Source organism: Peromyscus leucopus, chromosome 1 (genome assembly GCF_004664715.2).
Source record: "Peromyscus leucopus breed LL Stock chromosome 1, UCI_PerLeu_2.1, whole genome shotgun sequence".
NCBI classification, from domain to species: Eukaryota; Metazoa; Chordata; class Mammalia; order Rodentia; family Cricetidae; genus Peromyscus; species Peromyscus leucopus.
The window spans coordinates 117,175,169-117,190,588 of NC_051063.1; the positions used below are offsets into that span (position 1 = coordinate 117,175,169).

Sequence of the window (15,420 nt, forward strand, 5' to 3'; positions counted from 1 at the left end):
AATCCATACATGTTTTATAAAAAGAAATAAATGTGTTTGCATATTCAAAATAGAATCATAGAAAATGAATTACTTTCAAGAGATTTTCAATAGAAACTAGTAATAAGTATTAAATATAGCATGGATGTTTTTCTCTTAAAATATAGTTAACAACTAGATCATGATGAAGTAATCGTACCCAAAAAATAAAAATAAAAAAAAGATTCCTTTAAATAGTAGTACTATTGCTTAGTAAAGGTTCCTAATCAAGGGTTGGCTGTCAGAGGTTGTCCTGTGACAAGAACTTGAAAATTTCATCCAAATGTGGACTCATCAGGATACTCAGAGTACAGTTTGAAAAGAGGGGCTTCAGGTTTTCATACCAATGAACAAGGTAACTATTAAGAAAAACATAACTTGAGCAGGAAATTTGTTGCCAATTTTAGTTTTTAGTGAAAATAATAGCTTCACATGAATAAGAGAATATAATAAAGATCAGAGATCTGATGCCTGGCACATAATCGACTCAAATTCTAACTCTGTCACAGCTAAAGTATCTGAGTTTTTATTCTATAAACTGAAACCTCATTAAACAATATCCTCATTACAGACTTTCTATAAGCAATTAGTTCCATAAGAACATACAGAAACATTCAGTACTACCTACTGTGTAGAAGGATAAAGTACAATAATAGCAGTATTTTTTATCATAGTATGGTTTAAAAAATAGTAGAAATTGTTTAATGGGAGAAGGAATGTATCTCTGTAGTAGAGTGCTTGCCTGGCATATGAGGTGCTAGACAATTTTAATTCCTCAAAATTTTATTTAATTCCTCAAAAAGTATGGAATACATTTAAGGATAAAATTCTGGCATAGTCATTTTAAAGACACAGAAAACATGATATTTCACTATGATCACAGAGCTTCAGTCTTCATTTGCACAGTTAGTGTGAAATTTAATCTACCCAAGTCACAGTGAGAGAATGCCTAATGTTATGCAGGGAGCTGAATCAGTCCTGCTGAGAGAGCCAATTGGTAGTCAGAACCTTGCAAATCTATCCACCTTTGTCTCTGAGACTGGTGTTTCCCAAAGTGAGGATTAAGCATCAAATACATAATTTTCAGATTTTAGTAAAAGATGAAAATAAGAATTACCATCTTAGTTGCTTTTCTATTGCAGTGAAGACAACATTACCAAAATAATTTAGAGAAGAGTTTACTGGGGCTTACAGTTAAAGAAGGTGGGTCCATGGACATCATAGCCAGGAACATAGCAGCAGGCAGTTACAGGTGGCACTAGAGTAGTAGGTGTGAGCTTACATTCATATCAACAAGCACAAGGCAGAGAGAGAGACAGAGAGACAGAGACACACAGGGAGATAGGGACAGAGACACAAACAGAGAGACAGAGACACATAGAAACTTAGAGTTACCTGGGAATGCTATAAATTTTTGCAATCTTGAAGCTCATACCCAGTGATAGACCTCCTTCCAAAAAGCCACACTTCTTAATCTTTTCCAAACAGTTCCATCAATTTAGGACTAAGCATTCAAATATATAAGCCTATAAGAGACATTCTCATTCAAACTAAATAAATCACCTTGTTCAAACATTCATTAAATCAAGTAGGGAAAGTTCTAGGAGGGAAGTACTCAGGTATCTCTGTATGATGCCATCTGTATCAAGGACACAGAACTTTAAATGCTAAAACAAGAATTACCTTGGGCAAAATGTTATAGAAAGGTTGATTCCTCACTTTTATTTAAAAAATAATTAGCATTATCATTAATAAACTATGAGTTTTAATACAACATGTAAACTATGGTAAATGAACTAGGTGCCATTAATTCAACCATAATTGAAGAGCAGGAAGGAGAAGGCAACATAAGAAAAACTTTGTTAGCCGGGCGTGGTGGCGCACGCCTTTAATCCCAGCACTCGGGAGGCAGAGCCAGGCGAATCTCTGTGAGTTCGAGGCCAGCCTGGGCTACCAAGTGAGCTCCAGGAAAGGCGCAAAGCTACACAGAGAAACCCTGTCTCGAAAAAAAACAAAAAAAAAACAAACAAACAAAAAAAAAACTTTGTTAAGAGATTGTGGGGACTTGGCCGGGCAGTGGTGTGCATGCCTTTAATCCCAGCACTCGGGAGGCAGAGGCAGGCAGGTCTCTGTGAGTTCGAGGCTAGCCTGGTCTACAAAGCCAGTTCCAGGAAAGGTGCAAAGCTATACAGAGAAACCCTATCTCAGAGAGAGAGAGAGAGAGAGAGAGAGAGAGAGAGAGAGAGAGAGAGAGAGAGAGAGAGAGAGAGAGAGGGATTGATTATGGGGACTTTTTGTTTTGTTTTGTTTTGTTTTGTTTTGTTTGTAATTGACTGCTATGTAATCCAGTATGTCTGAGGTTCTTCAAACACAAAAATAATCTTAAAATAGTCAATAATCTTATTGAAAATAGATTCTTCTCTCATACAATACATCCCAACCACAGTTCCCCTCCCTCCACTCCTTCTAGCCCCTCTACCACCACCCCTCTCCCCAAGATCCACTCTCCTTCCCTTTCCTCTTTAGAAAATAGCAGGTCTCCAAGAGATGACAGCCAAACAGGACCAAATAAGAAGATACAGTAAGACCAAATTAAAGGTCTTTAATACATATTGTATTAAAACCTTTAAAGCTCATATCGGGGCTGGACAAGGCAACCCAATAAGCGGAAAAGAGTCTTAAAAGCAGGCAAAAGAGTCAGAGATACACCAACTCCCACTGTCAGAAGTCTCACAAGAATATCAAGCTACACAACCATAACATACATGCAGAGGACCTGGGGCATTCCTGTGCAGGCCCGTGCTTGCTGTTTCAGTCTCTGTGAGCCCTTGTGAGCCTTGCTTAGTTGATTTGGTGAGCCATGTTCTCCTGGTGTCCTCCATCCCCTCTGACTGCCTATAGTCTTTCCTCCTCCCCTTCTGTGGTATTCCAAACTGAAAACATTAAACTACTAAAATAATTTTCAGAGAAAAAATTTAAAGAATACTTTGTCTATTACCTTTGCAGTATACAATTAAATTATGGATATGCTGATAGTCTGGTAACAATAAAGTAACTGGGCATTACATAGTTATGTGAATATTGTGTACTGATACCATCCCCATAAAGAAAATGAAAGTACACTGGATATACAAAGTTACCAGGAAACTAGTCCAGTGCTTATGGTAATAATTTAAAATTATAATTGAACAATTATACTGGATAACTTATTTGAGCTTATAGAGATTACTAGGGCTGACAATGTCCAGAATTAGAAAAAAACATCTTAAGCCTGAATATGCATCAAAGTCACCTGTAGCACTTGTTGCCACACTTGCCAAGCTCTATTCTTTTCTGACTGTGTCTTTTTCAATGAGGTCCAGAGCATCTGAATCTCATAGACAATGCCTCTAGATCTGTGACTACTCTCTCAAAATCTAAAATATTATGGTTTCCACTCACATAATATTTACAAGGTAGGAAACACTCCCCAGTAACTGTGCTACAATGGGTGGCCTCGGGATTTTCTTCCTGCAATTGCACAGCTTTCTGAAATCAAATGAAAGATGTTTCTAGAGAAGAGCAGAGGAAATGGCTCATTGCAAAAGGTACCTACTGCAAACATTAGAAACTAAGTTGAAATCCATCAAATCCACAAAATGCCAGAAGTTATATGTCTGTAATCCCAGGACTCCTATAATGAGACGAGAGAACACTAGGAAGTTCATGCATGGGTCATCTCCCTTCCACACACAGCAACAAACAAAATACCCTGTCTCAAACAAGTTGTAGGGTAAGGCTCAACACACCAACTTGTCCTCTGACCTCTACTGGGGTGCCCATTCTCACACAACACACATATAATGATTTTTAAAAGTAGTTCTAATAAACAAAAATGATAATTAATTCCATTTATGGCTTTAAGATTACAACTTCTTTGTGAAAACTAGAAGTTAGATTACTTCCAAAATACCTGCAGACTTACTTAAAAACTGTGTTTTCTGATCTGCATTTTATATGCCTGCTGTAAATTGTGTTATGACTCCTATAAAAGTACCTAGCCTAAAGAAAAAAATAAATTAAAAAAAGTACCTAGCCATAAAGCACAATTTCCCAAAATCATTGTGTCACCTGGAAATTGTGATACTCATGATCCTCAACTAAGTCTCTTCTTAGGAGAATAAATTAGGGGCATCAAGAACATGATGGGGAAACCTACAGAGACAACCAAACCAAACTAGTGGAACTCATGAACTTTAGACCAATAGCTGTGGAGTCTCCATGGGACTGGACTAGCCCCTCTGCATAAGCGAGACAGTTGTGTAGCTTGATCTGTTTAAAGGAATCCTGGGCAGTAGGATCAGGATCCATGTCTGATGCATGAGCTGACTTTTTGGAACCCATTACTTAAGGTGGAACACCTTGCACAGCCTTGATGCAGGGGGAGGGACTTGGACCTGCCTTTACTGAATGTACCAGGCTCTGTTGACTTCCCATGGGAGACCTTGCCTTATTGGAGGAGGGAATAGGGGGTGGGTTGGGGGAAGAAGATGGGAGGGACGAGAGGAGGGAAGAGATGGGGATCTGTGATTGGCATGTAAAATGAATAAAAAAATTCCTTAAGAAAAGAAAAGGAAAGTCAGTCTGAGGGTCTAAGAGTCATTGAGCTCTTCACATGCATTAAAATGAATTTGCTGTCTTGTTTTCTTTCTTCATTTATTTCCAAATCACTTTGAAATATTAATATAATTCAAATATTAATTTCAGATTAAATTCAACCAAATAACATAAATATGATTTGTTCTAGTGAAATTCAGTCACCTGTCTTTTCACACTTCAAAACTTAAGAGGCATAATAAAGTAAGTTCAACATCAACTGTGGTCTTACAGCATGGAAAGGAAGGTGTCTTGTTAAATAAGAAAACATACATGAAAATGCTGTTGCATTACCTTCCATATAGTAGCTAACTGATTTTCAAGAAAATATGGAACAGCTACTTATAAGAAAATATTTTACAGTGTAAGTTTGCAGTGAGATTTTAAAGGTAGAATTATTGTTGGGTTTTTTTTTAATGTCAAAATATAGAAGAGAAAGAGTTCATGTGAAGGAAAAAATATGATCAGAGGTAAATATTTTGAAGCATAGTTTAGGTTTAGAGAACAAAGAACAATTTAGTCGAAATCAGTACATTTCAACCCCGATTGCACATTAGAATCACTTAGGGGCTTTTAAGACATTAAGTGACTGAGTTCAATTCTAAAACAATTAAATCCAAATCTCCAGGTATCAGAGATAAACATCAATGTCTAAAACAAACAAATAAGCCAAACCTCTCCAGAGGAGAACTGGGGGAGAAATAAAAGAGGAGAGGAGATAGATTGACAAATTGAAACTCCCCATTGTCATTCATCTAAAACGGCCCCCAAATTTCCCATAGGAATGACACACGTGAACTTAAAGGCATGCCTCTCAGTATGTTGAGCTTTGGCACTGCCCTTTGTAAAGAATTCTGAGCCATTGTGGCATCTAGGGTTGCTACCATGTTCCCTACTGGCTTGCTGGATGTTCTCTGTCTATGGGGGAGTCACAGAACAAGCAAATGCAATACCATTCTCACATCCTACTTTCCCTAATGCAACTGACTTTGAAAGTGAGAAGTGTATAAACTCAATCCAAGAACATAGCACAAAGATTTTGCTAGTTCACATGTAACTTCACAGGTTTTATGGAGATTAACTTTCTTATTCTCAATTTCTGTCAGACATTTTTCTTTTAAATACAGAAATATTTGAGACTGATTTAGTTTATAAAAAGTCAAAATAAATTATTTGATTTCACTTTAGTGGCGTTTTTGATCAATTTGAAGAAACTTAACCAGCTGTTTGGAAAAGATCACAGGTTTGGAAGTCAATTACAGTTATGTTTCATTTGTTTGTTCTTCAAATACTACTTTGACCTTAGATGTGTTACATAAATTCATAAACAGCTGTTTTCTCATCAGTAATATTGGGACAACAGCAATATTGTCCAGTGTCATGAAATCCTGTTGCTCAAACGAGACTATGTACATGAATGATATGTGAATGTTTGGCTTTATGGAAGTAATGGAATTTTTTTTCCAGAAAAGAGCAAAATGCAATGAGAAATGCAATTGACGGGGTAATCATTTCTATTTTATAAAGATAATTTCAGTAGCCATAATGTTCCTTTACATCTCCAAATGAACTGTAGAGAAGTGAAATAGAAAATAATTTATTTCCATGTTAATATCATTTAAATCTCTAATAGTTTGTCCCACATTAGAAATCTTTAAAGTTCCTTTGTGTGTTTGGTGAAGAAAACTACCTTATTGCCAACCTCTGCTGGCCACACACAGAAAAGGAACGTTTTTGTTAGCAGCTTCGACAATGAGTTCTCCTTTATCAACTAAACCAGACCACAGAGAAGGCAGTTATTACTCAGGAAGGTTCTGCTGGTGTCAGATCAATGCTCAGTGCTTTCACACTAGCTATCAGAATTCATTTTCACGTCCTAAGAAATGTGTTTAGTTTTCCTCTATTACATCAATGACAAAAGTGGGGCCAAAAAAAGTTACCTAAATTGACAATGCTGTACATCTTTCTAGCAAATAACCTGGAAGTTAAAGCTAGGTCTGTTTGACCTATTACATCACTGTCTTCAAACAGAGCTAGAGAGTGAGTGCATCAGGCTCTCAGAAGAACACGAAGCACAGAGAATTTGAAGGGAATTTATTTTTCAGTCCTTAATTCTACTATAATTTTCTAAAACACATATAACTGAGAGGTTATGAAGTTCTCCTGACAATATTGCACCTTCAAAAATCCTCTTGTTTTTCCATATGAAATTGAGCATTGTTCTTTCTAGGTCTGTGATTAATTGTGTTGGGATTTTCATGGGGATTGCTTTGAATCTGTAGATTGCTTTTGGTAAGATTGCCATCTTTACTATGTTAATCCTGCCTATCCATGAGCATGGGAGATCTTTCCATTTTCCATCTTCTTCAATTTCTTTTTTTCAGGGATTTAAAGTTCTTGTCATACAGGTCCTTCACTTGCTTATTTAGAGTTACCCCAAGGTATTTTATATCATTTGTGGCTATTGTAAAGGGTGATGTATCTCTGATTTCCTTCTCAGTCTGTTTGTCAGTTGTATATAGGAGGGCTACTGATTTTTTTTTTTGAGTTAATCTTGTATCCTGCTACACTGCTGAAGGTGTTCATAAGCTGTATGAGTTCCTTTTTTTGGGGCCACTTATGTATACTATTATGTCATCTGCAAATAGCGAAGACTTCTTCCTTTCCAATTTGTATCCCCCTGATCTCCTTATGTTGTCTTATTGCTCTGGCTAGAACTTCAAGTACTATATTGAATAAGTATGGGAAGAGCAGACAGCCTTGTCTTGTTCCTGATTTTAGTGGAATTGCTTTGAGTTTCTCTCCATTTACTTTGACGTTGGCTGTTGACTTGCTGTAAATTGCCTTTATTATGTTTAGGTATGTTCCCTGTATTCCTGATCGCTCCAAGACCTTTATCATGAAGGGGTGTTGGCTTTTGTCAAATGCCTTTTCAACATCTAGTGAGATGATCATGTGTTTTTTTGTTTGTTTGTTTGTTTTTCAGTTTGTTTATATGGTGTATTACATTGACAGACTTTCGTATGTTGAACCACCCTTGCATTCCTGGGATGAAGCCTACTTGATCATGGAGGATAATTGTTTTGTTGTGTCCTTGGAGTCTGTTTGCCAGTATTTTATTGAGTATTTTTGCATCAATGTTCATAAGGGAGATTGGTCTGTAGTTCTCCTTAGTGTATGAGCTGGCTTTTTGGAACCTAGGACCTATGCTGGAACACTTTGCTCAGCCTAGGTGAAGGGAGAAGGGGACTGGACCTGCCTCAACTGAATCTACCAGGCTGAGCTGAATCCCCAGGGGAGGCCTTGCCTTGGAGGAGGTGGGAATGGGGGGTGTATTGGGAGGTGAGGGTGGGTGGGTGGCAAGAAGGAGGACAGGGGTATCCGTGGCTGATATGTAAAATTAAATTAATTATAAATTTAATTTTTTTTAAAAAAAAATCCTCTTGTATAATTATTTTTAGAAATAAATCATTTTGATTCTGCTTCTAACATAGCATTTTCCAGAGGTGGTAAAATTATCTATGTTGTAAAAAATATATTAAAAATATTGGTACTAATGTTACCAAAGTGGGTGATGTTAGTGATTAAGTTACAGAAAAGTATATTAAGTTAACTTATTTTTATTTTTATTTTAGTTGATAAATAAAATCATTTGTATTTATGGTACAGGATATGGGTACACACATTATAGAATAACTAAATCAAACTAAACATCACATATGCTACCTTATATACTTATTGTTCCTCAGCATGAATATTTGCTCTCTATTTTGTTACCAGTTCCTAAGTGTACCATGCTCTGTGATGAACTCTTGCTGCCGTGATATCAGTCGCTCTCCCAGCCTTATTCTTCCTCTCCAACATGAATTTGATTTGATCAGTATATTCCTGAAATTCACCAACCTTAAAAATACCTCCACCGTAAAATTTGTAACATTTAGTATAATAATTCTGTAGGTAATAAACAGTTAAGCAAGCACATAAAAGAAACTATAAAATATTAAGAAATATGAGTTCATTTTGGTGTTTAGATATGGATATCAGTATTAATCATTAAGGAGCCTAACTTTTAAAAGCTACATTACTTTTATTTTTTTTTTTATTCTGTGTAATATTTCTGAATTATTTCTCTGAAATCACTTAATTTCTGGTAAAAATAATTAGGATGTACTTAAAAATCTCTGAGATCATATATTAAATGAAGTTCTAAAGCTTTCATTTCAGGTTATGATTATGACTGAAGATAAAAACTTGAAGCCTATTCATATATAGACTATGTTTCTCAATGATGTATGATTTATTGTTACATAGGAAAGACAGTAAAACATTGCATTTGAGAGCTAAACTCTGAACTTAAACAGGTTTATCTTCCAACCCCTGTGCCAGTCCATAAGTATATGCAGTTCCTTATTGTGCTAAGCCCCCTTTCAAATCTATAATAATGCAAAGAACTAATTTATGTGATGATTCTGAATTGTATGAAATTAATAATGCCATGTTCTTAGAAAAATGCCCCCTACACACTTGTAGATGACAAAATACAGTTCAGAGTATTGTATGGTCTTATAGTGACCTTACAGAGAAAGGAGGACTTAATTTTGTTTTTGAGAATGAGTTCTAATTAGCTGTGAAATGAATGTTCTACAAAAATAAAAAAAAAAAAAGGTATGACCTGATGTTCCTAGGACAATTACAGATGAATGACAATAAGGTTGATGACAATTTTTATGCTTTTTCTGGAACCAGGATCTAAAATTAAAATATTTGTTAGAACCAGAAAGCAAGAGGTTACAAAGACACTGTAAAGGATATCTCCAGGGGTTGTTATATATTTAAATAACAGTGAACACTGATTATTATTAGAAAGGTTCTTAGGACATTGTAGTATTCAAAGGACTTAACAGAAATGCACCATGAGGGATCCCATATTGGTTCAGCCTATCACACCAGTTAATCCACCACACAGTGTACCCAAGCTAATATCTTTCAACTCTTCAAAGATCTCAATAGATATTCAGAATGAAATATCAAACGTGTTTACTCACTGATTTTGTTTATGTAGAATTAGGTTTTCCTCTATAGCTATAGATGAGGTGAGATAATCACTTAGATTTTCAATCATTTAAGTAAACTAAATTTTTATTTAAAAATTTTCCTTTATGTTAACAGGATTTGCCAATCCACTCACGGGGATAGCAGATTCTTCTCAAAGCAGCATGCACAATGCTTTGCATATCTATATGAATGGAACAATGTCCCAAGTCCAGGGATCGGCCAATGATCCCATTTTTCTTCTTCATCATGCTTTTGTGGACAGGTAGGTTGACATTTCTTCATAAATTATGAATTCATTGGATTTAAATGGATTATCAGTGTGACTATCATTCTGACTGTAGTTATCATACCAAACTTTATAAATTATGGTGGTTTGTTATCTTGAAAGACCCTAAACTAAGGCTAAAAGTGCAAATGCTTTATAGAAGTAATATTTAGTTTAGAGAAATCAGCAAAGGGTAAGGCATGATAAGGAAGAGGAAAAATTCAAGTTAGGGTACAGTATCTGTTGAAGAGCTGATACAGTATCAGGTGAGGGACAGTGTAGGCTACTCTTTATTTGACATTTCTTTGATATTAGATTAGGACAAGGGAATAAATTTGGAATCTAATACTAAAGCATCAATAACTACAGGTTGACTTGAGATAGCTATTGCCAAACTCCCAAGTACTATCATGACTCCTCATAGGGTACCATGGTTCCAGTAGTGAGGATTTGAAAGCTTGTAGACATTTGTGGTCAAGAGTAAAATCATGATTACAGGCAACCAATTGTGTACATATGGACAGAAAAAAATGAGTTTTTGTGGAAGAGATAAAGACACATTATTGTTTCATAGAAATTTTGATGGTGTGGAACTCACTTGGTTTGTTACTATTTTTTTTTATTTGAAATATTTTATTGAATGAATGAATGTTAGAAATTATTTAATCACCCTGGGTTGCAGAGATAGCCCTGGTTAACGAGCTGCCACAGAAACTGGGATTACAGTGGTATTGACGATACTGGTCCAACCCCATTCTTCCAGCTGATACGAGGCTTAACAAACTCATTTCCTCCCAACAAAACTTCCTGTACAGCTCACTATATACAGACACGGACACAAACAAGGACAGTCAGTGGGAAGACGGCAGAATACAGCACAATATCTGCAACCCAGGAGTCTGGCAGTTACATGAGCTGGCATGGGATCTGTCCAGTTCAGTTACACAAAAACCTGGAAACTCTGCTGCCATTGGTACAATGTATGCTCTGTGGAAATGTTTACATAGACAGAATTAGCTCTGCTAGGTACACAACCAACCTAGTGATAGCATTTGCTGAGATGGGGCTGAGTAGTCCCAGGAGATACAGCTGTGGCTTTGTACATTTTGTTCAGAAATATATTTCACAACACTATTAGCTTTTCATGACAATATTTGTCTTGGCGTATTTCATTAAGAGTACTTATTCCATCATTTCAAAATGTATGCAATACTGAGAGACGGCCAACAAGGCTAAACTTCTTTTATCCTTTTGTAGCAGCTATGTGAACATTTGCAAAGAATCCAATACAAGGCATATCTCATGCCTATAAAAGGTGAGGTTAAATCTCAGGAGTTGTGGAGTAGGGTAGGTCATTTCAGGGAGGTGAAAGGCAGGTTGTGAGAGAATTTGGGTCTGTGCCCACATGGCTCCTTCCTCCAGTGTTAGGAAACAGATGGGGCAGGAGGGACTGACAGGCTGGCACTCTGGTGTTAACCTTGTTTCAAACGTAGAAGTCGTCAATGGGCATCTTAAACATACCATGAGACTAAAATGACTCCTGAGTACCTGTCCCCACCACGGACTCAGACTGCGAGGCCCACTTCAGTTAAAGCCTTGTGAGTCACAGCTGAGACCACTTACCCCTTATTCCTTAATTCATGTTTAAAAGGCCTTCACATGAGATACAATACTTTGTTTCAGGTGTTCCTAAGTTCTAAGCTGTTGGGTATTTCTCTGCTAATGTGGGGGGACTTGAGTTAAATCCTTGTTGCTTAGATTCTCCTCATACAGGGGGTGCTTGGACACTGCATAAATGAAATGAAATAAATCATTATACTCCAACGGTCTTTTATGGGGATAAAGGAGTATAGACAGCTAAGACGTCAGCAAAGAAAAGGGAGGGGTTTTTAGGGACTTCCTCTAGGAACTCAACAGCAGAAATGAGTATAATGCTGGCAGTTACGGAATAATTAACACAAGGAGTACTCAATGAAAAGGAAAGTTGTTCACTTGAAAGACAGGGATGTAAAAGCAGACACACAAAATGGCAAGGTGTACAGTTTCCTTTCCAATGGTCTAAGAGAGAAACAAATCCAAACATCATTTCTATGGATTATTATTTTTAATACAGTTAAGACATTCATGCTATGGTGGTAACAATTTTCCATTTGCAAGACCACTTCTCCAGTGACTCTTTACAAAGGTACAATCAAGTAGGACACACATTTACAATAACAAATTTAACATACACAGTTTTAAAGAAATGTGGGAAAGGACTAATTTGTAGTATTACACAGAAATACCTGTGTGTGAGTTAACAGTCATTTCCACTCCAAAGTATTTGTATTATTCAACACTATTTCCAGAAGCGATGGCAGTTTCCGGTGTCCCTTGGATTAGTGTCCACTTTAACATGTAACAACTGAACATTCACATGAACGGCGAGGTGAGGAACTAACTCAGACATTTAAAATGAATTCTTAAAAAAAAAAAAAAAAAAAAAAAAAAAAAAAAAACCTCTTTCCACTTGAGTTACTCCTGTGAAAACAAATGCCTTCCCTCTGTATGACCACTCAAGAATTCAGCTGTTTTACATTAAGTGATACATTTGACAACCATTAAACAAATTGAATGTAGCCATCCAATCCTAATATGCACAATGTTACTATTTTTAAAATAAACAGATTTGTAGGTGTGAGAAAACTTGGGTAAAAGTGTTAGTCATTTGGACTTTAGAGAATCAGCTGTAATCTGTCTTGATATCTGACATTTCAGGATTTTAACAGAAACAGCAATGTGTTGGGAATGGTTACTACCACATGGGTCACTGGATGTAAAGCATTTTTAATATTTAGAATTCATCAATGAATATCACTGGGAGTTTAGACAAATCATGGAGTTATTCTATTTTTCTTTTCTTATCTCTAAATATAGTTTTTAGGAGAAATTACAAAGAATGCAGAGGTTGTAAGAGGCAAACATGCTATGAAACTAACTAAAAAGGTGTGTGTGAATAGTAGGCAGTACAGATAATATATGGCTGACTTGCTGACAAACAGAACCTCTGGGTTGCATACATAATAGAAATAAAAGAATAATACCACCTTGGCCACAATGCTGAATGGTAGAAATCAACTTAATGATACTCTATAATAGTGAGCTATAACATTCTTATTCCCCAGAAATTTGAATAATCATTCTTCAACAGGTGTATTACTTTTAAAAAGTTTGAATATAGTAAATGGTACCAAGAATGGTACTAGAAAGGAACATCATATGTTACTGAGGTGTAGAATCTTGCAAACTAATTTAGTTTTACTCATTAACAATATTTTGAAGATCTCTTTATTTTTATGTATTCATTCAATGTTATTCAAGAAATAATTAAAATAAGTTGGGCAACCACTATATACTCTTCATAACTGAGACTGTGAATAAGCATAGAGCAATGGACTGTACCAATATATCGAAGTAAAGGCATATTTTAGGTACATTCCTCTCTATACCACTCTTCATTTCTCTGGGGAACTTATTGAATTATTTTAAGTTCAGAGATTTTTGTTCTTTTTCTTTCTAGAGAGCTTAATTCATTGTATTATAATCATCTAAGTGCTAGCTTATTTAAAGAGATCCTCGATTATTAGTTAAAGTCTCATTTGATCAATCACAACCTGGATGTTTGCTCTATACTCAAGATGACACCAAGTAATCTGTAGTTGAGGGAATAAATGAGAGATTTCAATGCATAACAAAAATATGCTAATTAGAAAAATGAGTAGGAGATCTGGCTTAATGTATTTCCTATTGTCCTTCCACCAAATAAACTGTAGTGAGTTCTTGTATGCTAATGGGAAATTTAGTGAGCACTAAATAATGTCAGTGTATTTATAATTGATGGACTTTACAGTGTTATTTATATTATAAAATGAAGAATGAAGGCTACATGGTATTCAACTACTTCAACTGCATATGCGTCTTAATATGTATTAATCTCCATATTAATAAATGAGAATAAAACATAAATGTTAATGAACTATTATATACAAATTTATTAGTTTTTCAATGTGTTAATATTTAGAAATGGATAGCCAGGCTGTGGTGACGCATGCCTTTAATCCCAACACTCGGGAGGCAGAGCCAGGCAGATCTCTGTGAGTTTGAGGCCAGCCTGGGCTACAGAGTGAGTTCCAGGAAAGGCACCAAAACTACGCAGAGAAACCCTGTCTCGAAAAAAAAAGAAAGAAAGAAATGGATAAATATGCTTCTTTAATAATACCAATGATAGAGTCAATTCTGAAAACTCAAAAGAATGAAAGGAAATGGGCATTTTTTTCCTACAACCCTTAAAATGTTATAGAAATGTTTGTTTCTGTCTTGCCAGTTTTTATTAAAGTGATTTCTGATTTTACATACTGATTTTGAAGCCTACACTTCATAGATTGGTTTAATGAATACTTCTAGACCATTCAGCTCAATGTGCTGCATATTCCTGTTATATATCAGATGATATCTGTCTAACCTCAGCTTCTGAAGTGCCTTCCCATCTTAGCAACTTCTGTCATGGTGAAGGTTCTACATGCAAATGTTCCTATCAACTTTCTGTACAGGCTGGTCTTCAAATTCCCCTTTGGAAATTCTTGGTCTGTGTTAAGGCTTAAAAATCCATGTTTAAATTTGATATAATTTAGTTTGGTAGAAATGCTTCCATTTTCAATCTTTGAGAAAATGGTGCCCTCCTCAGGAAATAATGGATTGTTGGTGGGTAATACAGATAAATGGGAGCAGAAAGGAGCTTCATGAAGAAATTGTTTTGCTTTTCTCTTAAAAACTCCAGGCTTTATATGTTCAAAATCAAGCACATTACTGCACACATACATCCAATTATCTGTATATTCAGCAAACATAAGTATTTCATATTCCATGTATGCCATAATGAGAGTTGAGCAGGCAACAATCACTACTTATTTCACATCTTTACCTGGTTCCACCCAATCTATATAATGTCAAGTAAGTAACATATAGTGAAATGCAGCTTCTGTGGTAATTGTGACTTAATATGCAAGGACATTTGTGAGTGAAGAAAAGAATACCATGGAAGTGAAGACACACGGGGATCCTGTTCAGTCCCTGAACTCAGAGCACTAAAACAGTGACTGTCACAAAGCAAATATTCACTATTTATGAAATGTATTTATGACTGGAGACTCCTTGAAACGTGCCTATGGTTTTGGTTAGTGGTTTTTGGGAATGAAAATACACAGCCCATAGCTAACATAATATGTCAGGAAGTATGCAGTTAAATAAGGTTTATATTAGCTCCAATTATTATAAAAACTACTAAAATGTTAAGAGCACAAGTAATATTTATAAAAATTTAACTACATACCCAGTTCTACTTTGTTGTGTAAATGAACTCATTTAATACCTATAGATTCTGCCATCATATCTGTTAAATGCCGTGTCAT

The 15,420-nt window shown here is 35.8% G+C and overlaps 1 protein-coding gene across 1 annotated transcript in view; it reads left to right on the forward strand.

Annotated features, from left to right (window-relative positions):
- Positions 1–15,420, forward strand: part of Tyr (tyrosinase) — a 70,003-nt gene that overhangs the window by 16,310 nt on the left and 38,273 nt on the right. Inside the window, exon 3 of the mRNA XM_028856723.2 lies at positions 9,823–9,970. Within this exon, the coding sequence (XP_028712556.1) occupies positions 9,823–9,970 (148 nt within the window). The remainder of the gene's footprint in view (positions 1–9,822; positions 9,971–15,420) is intronic.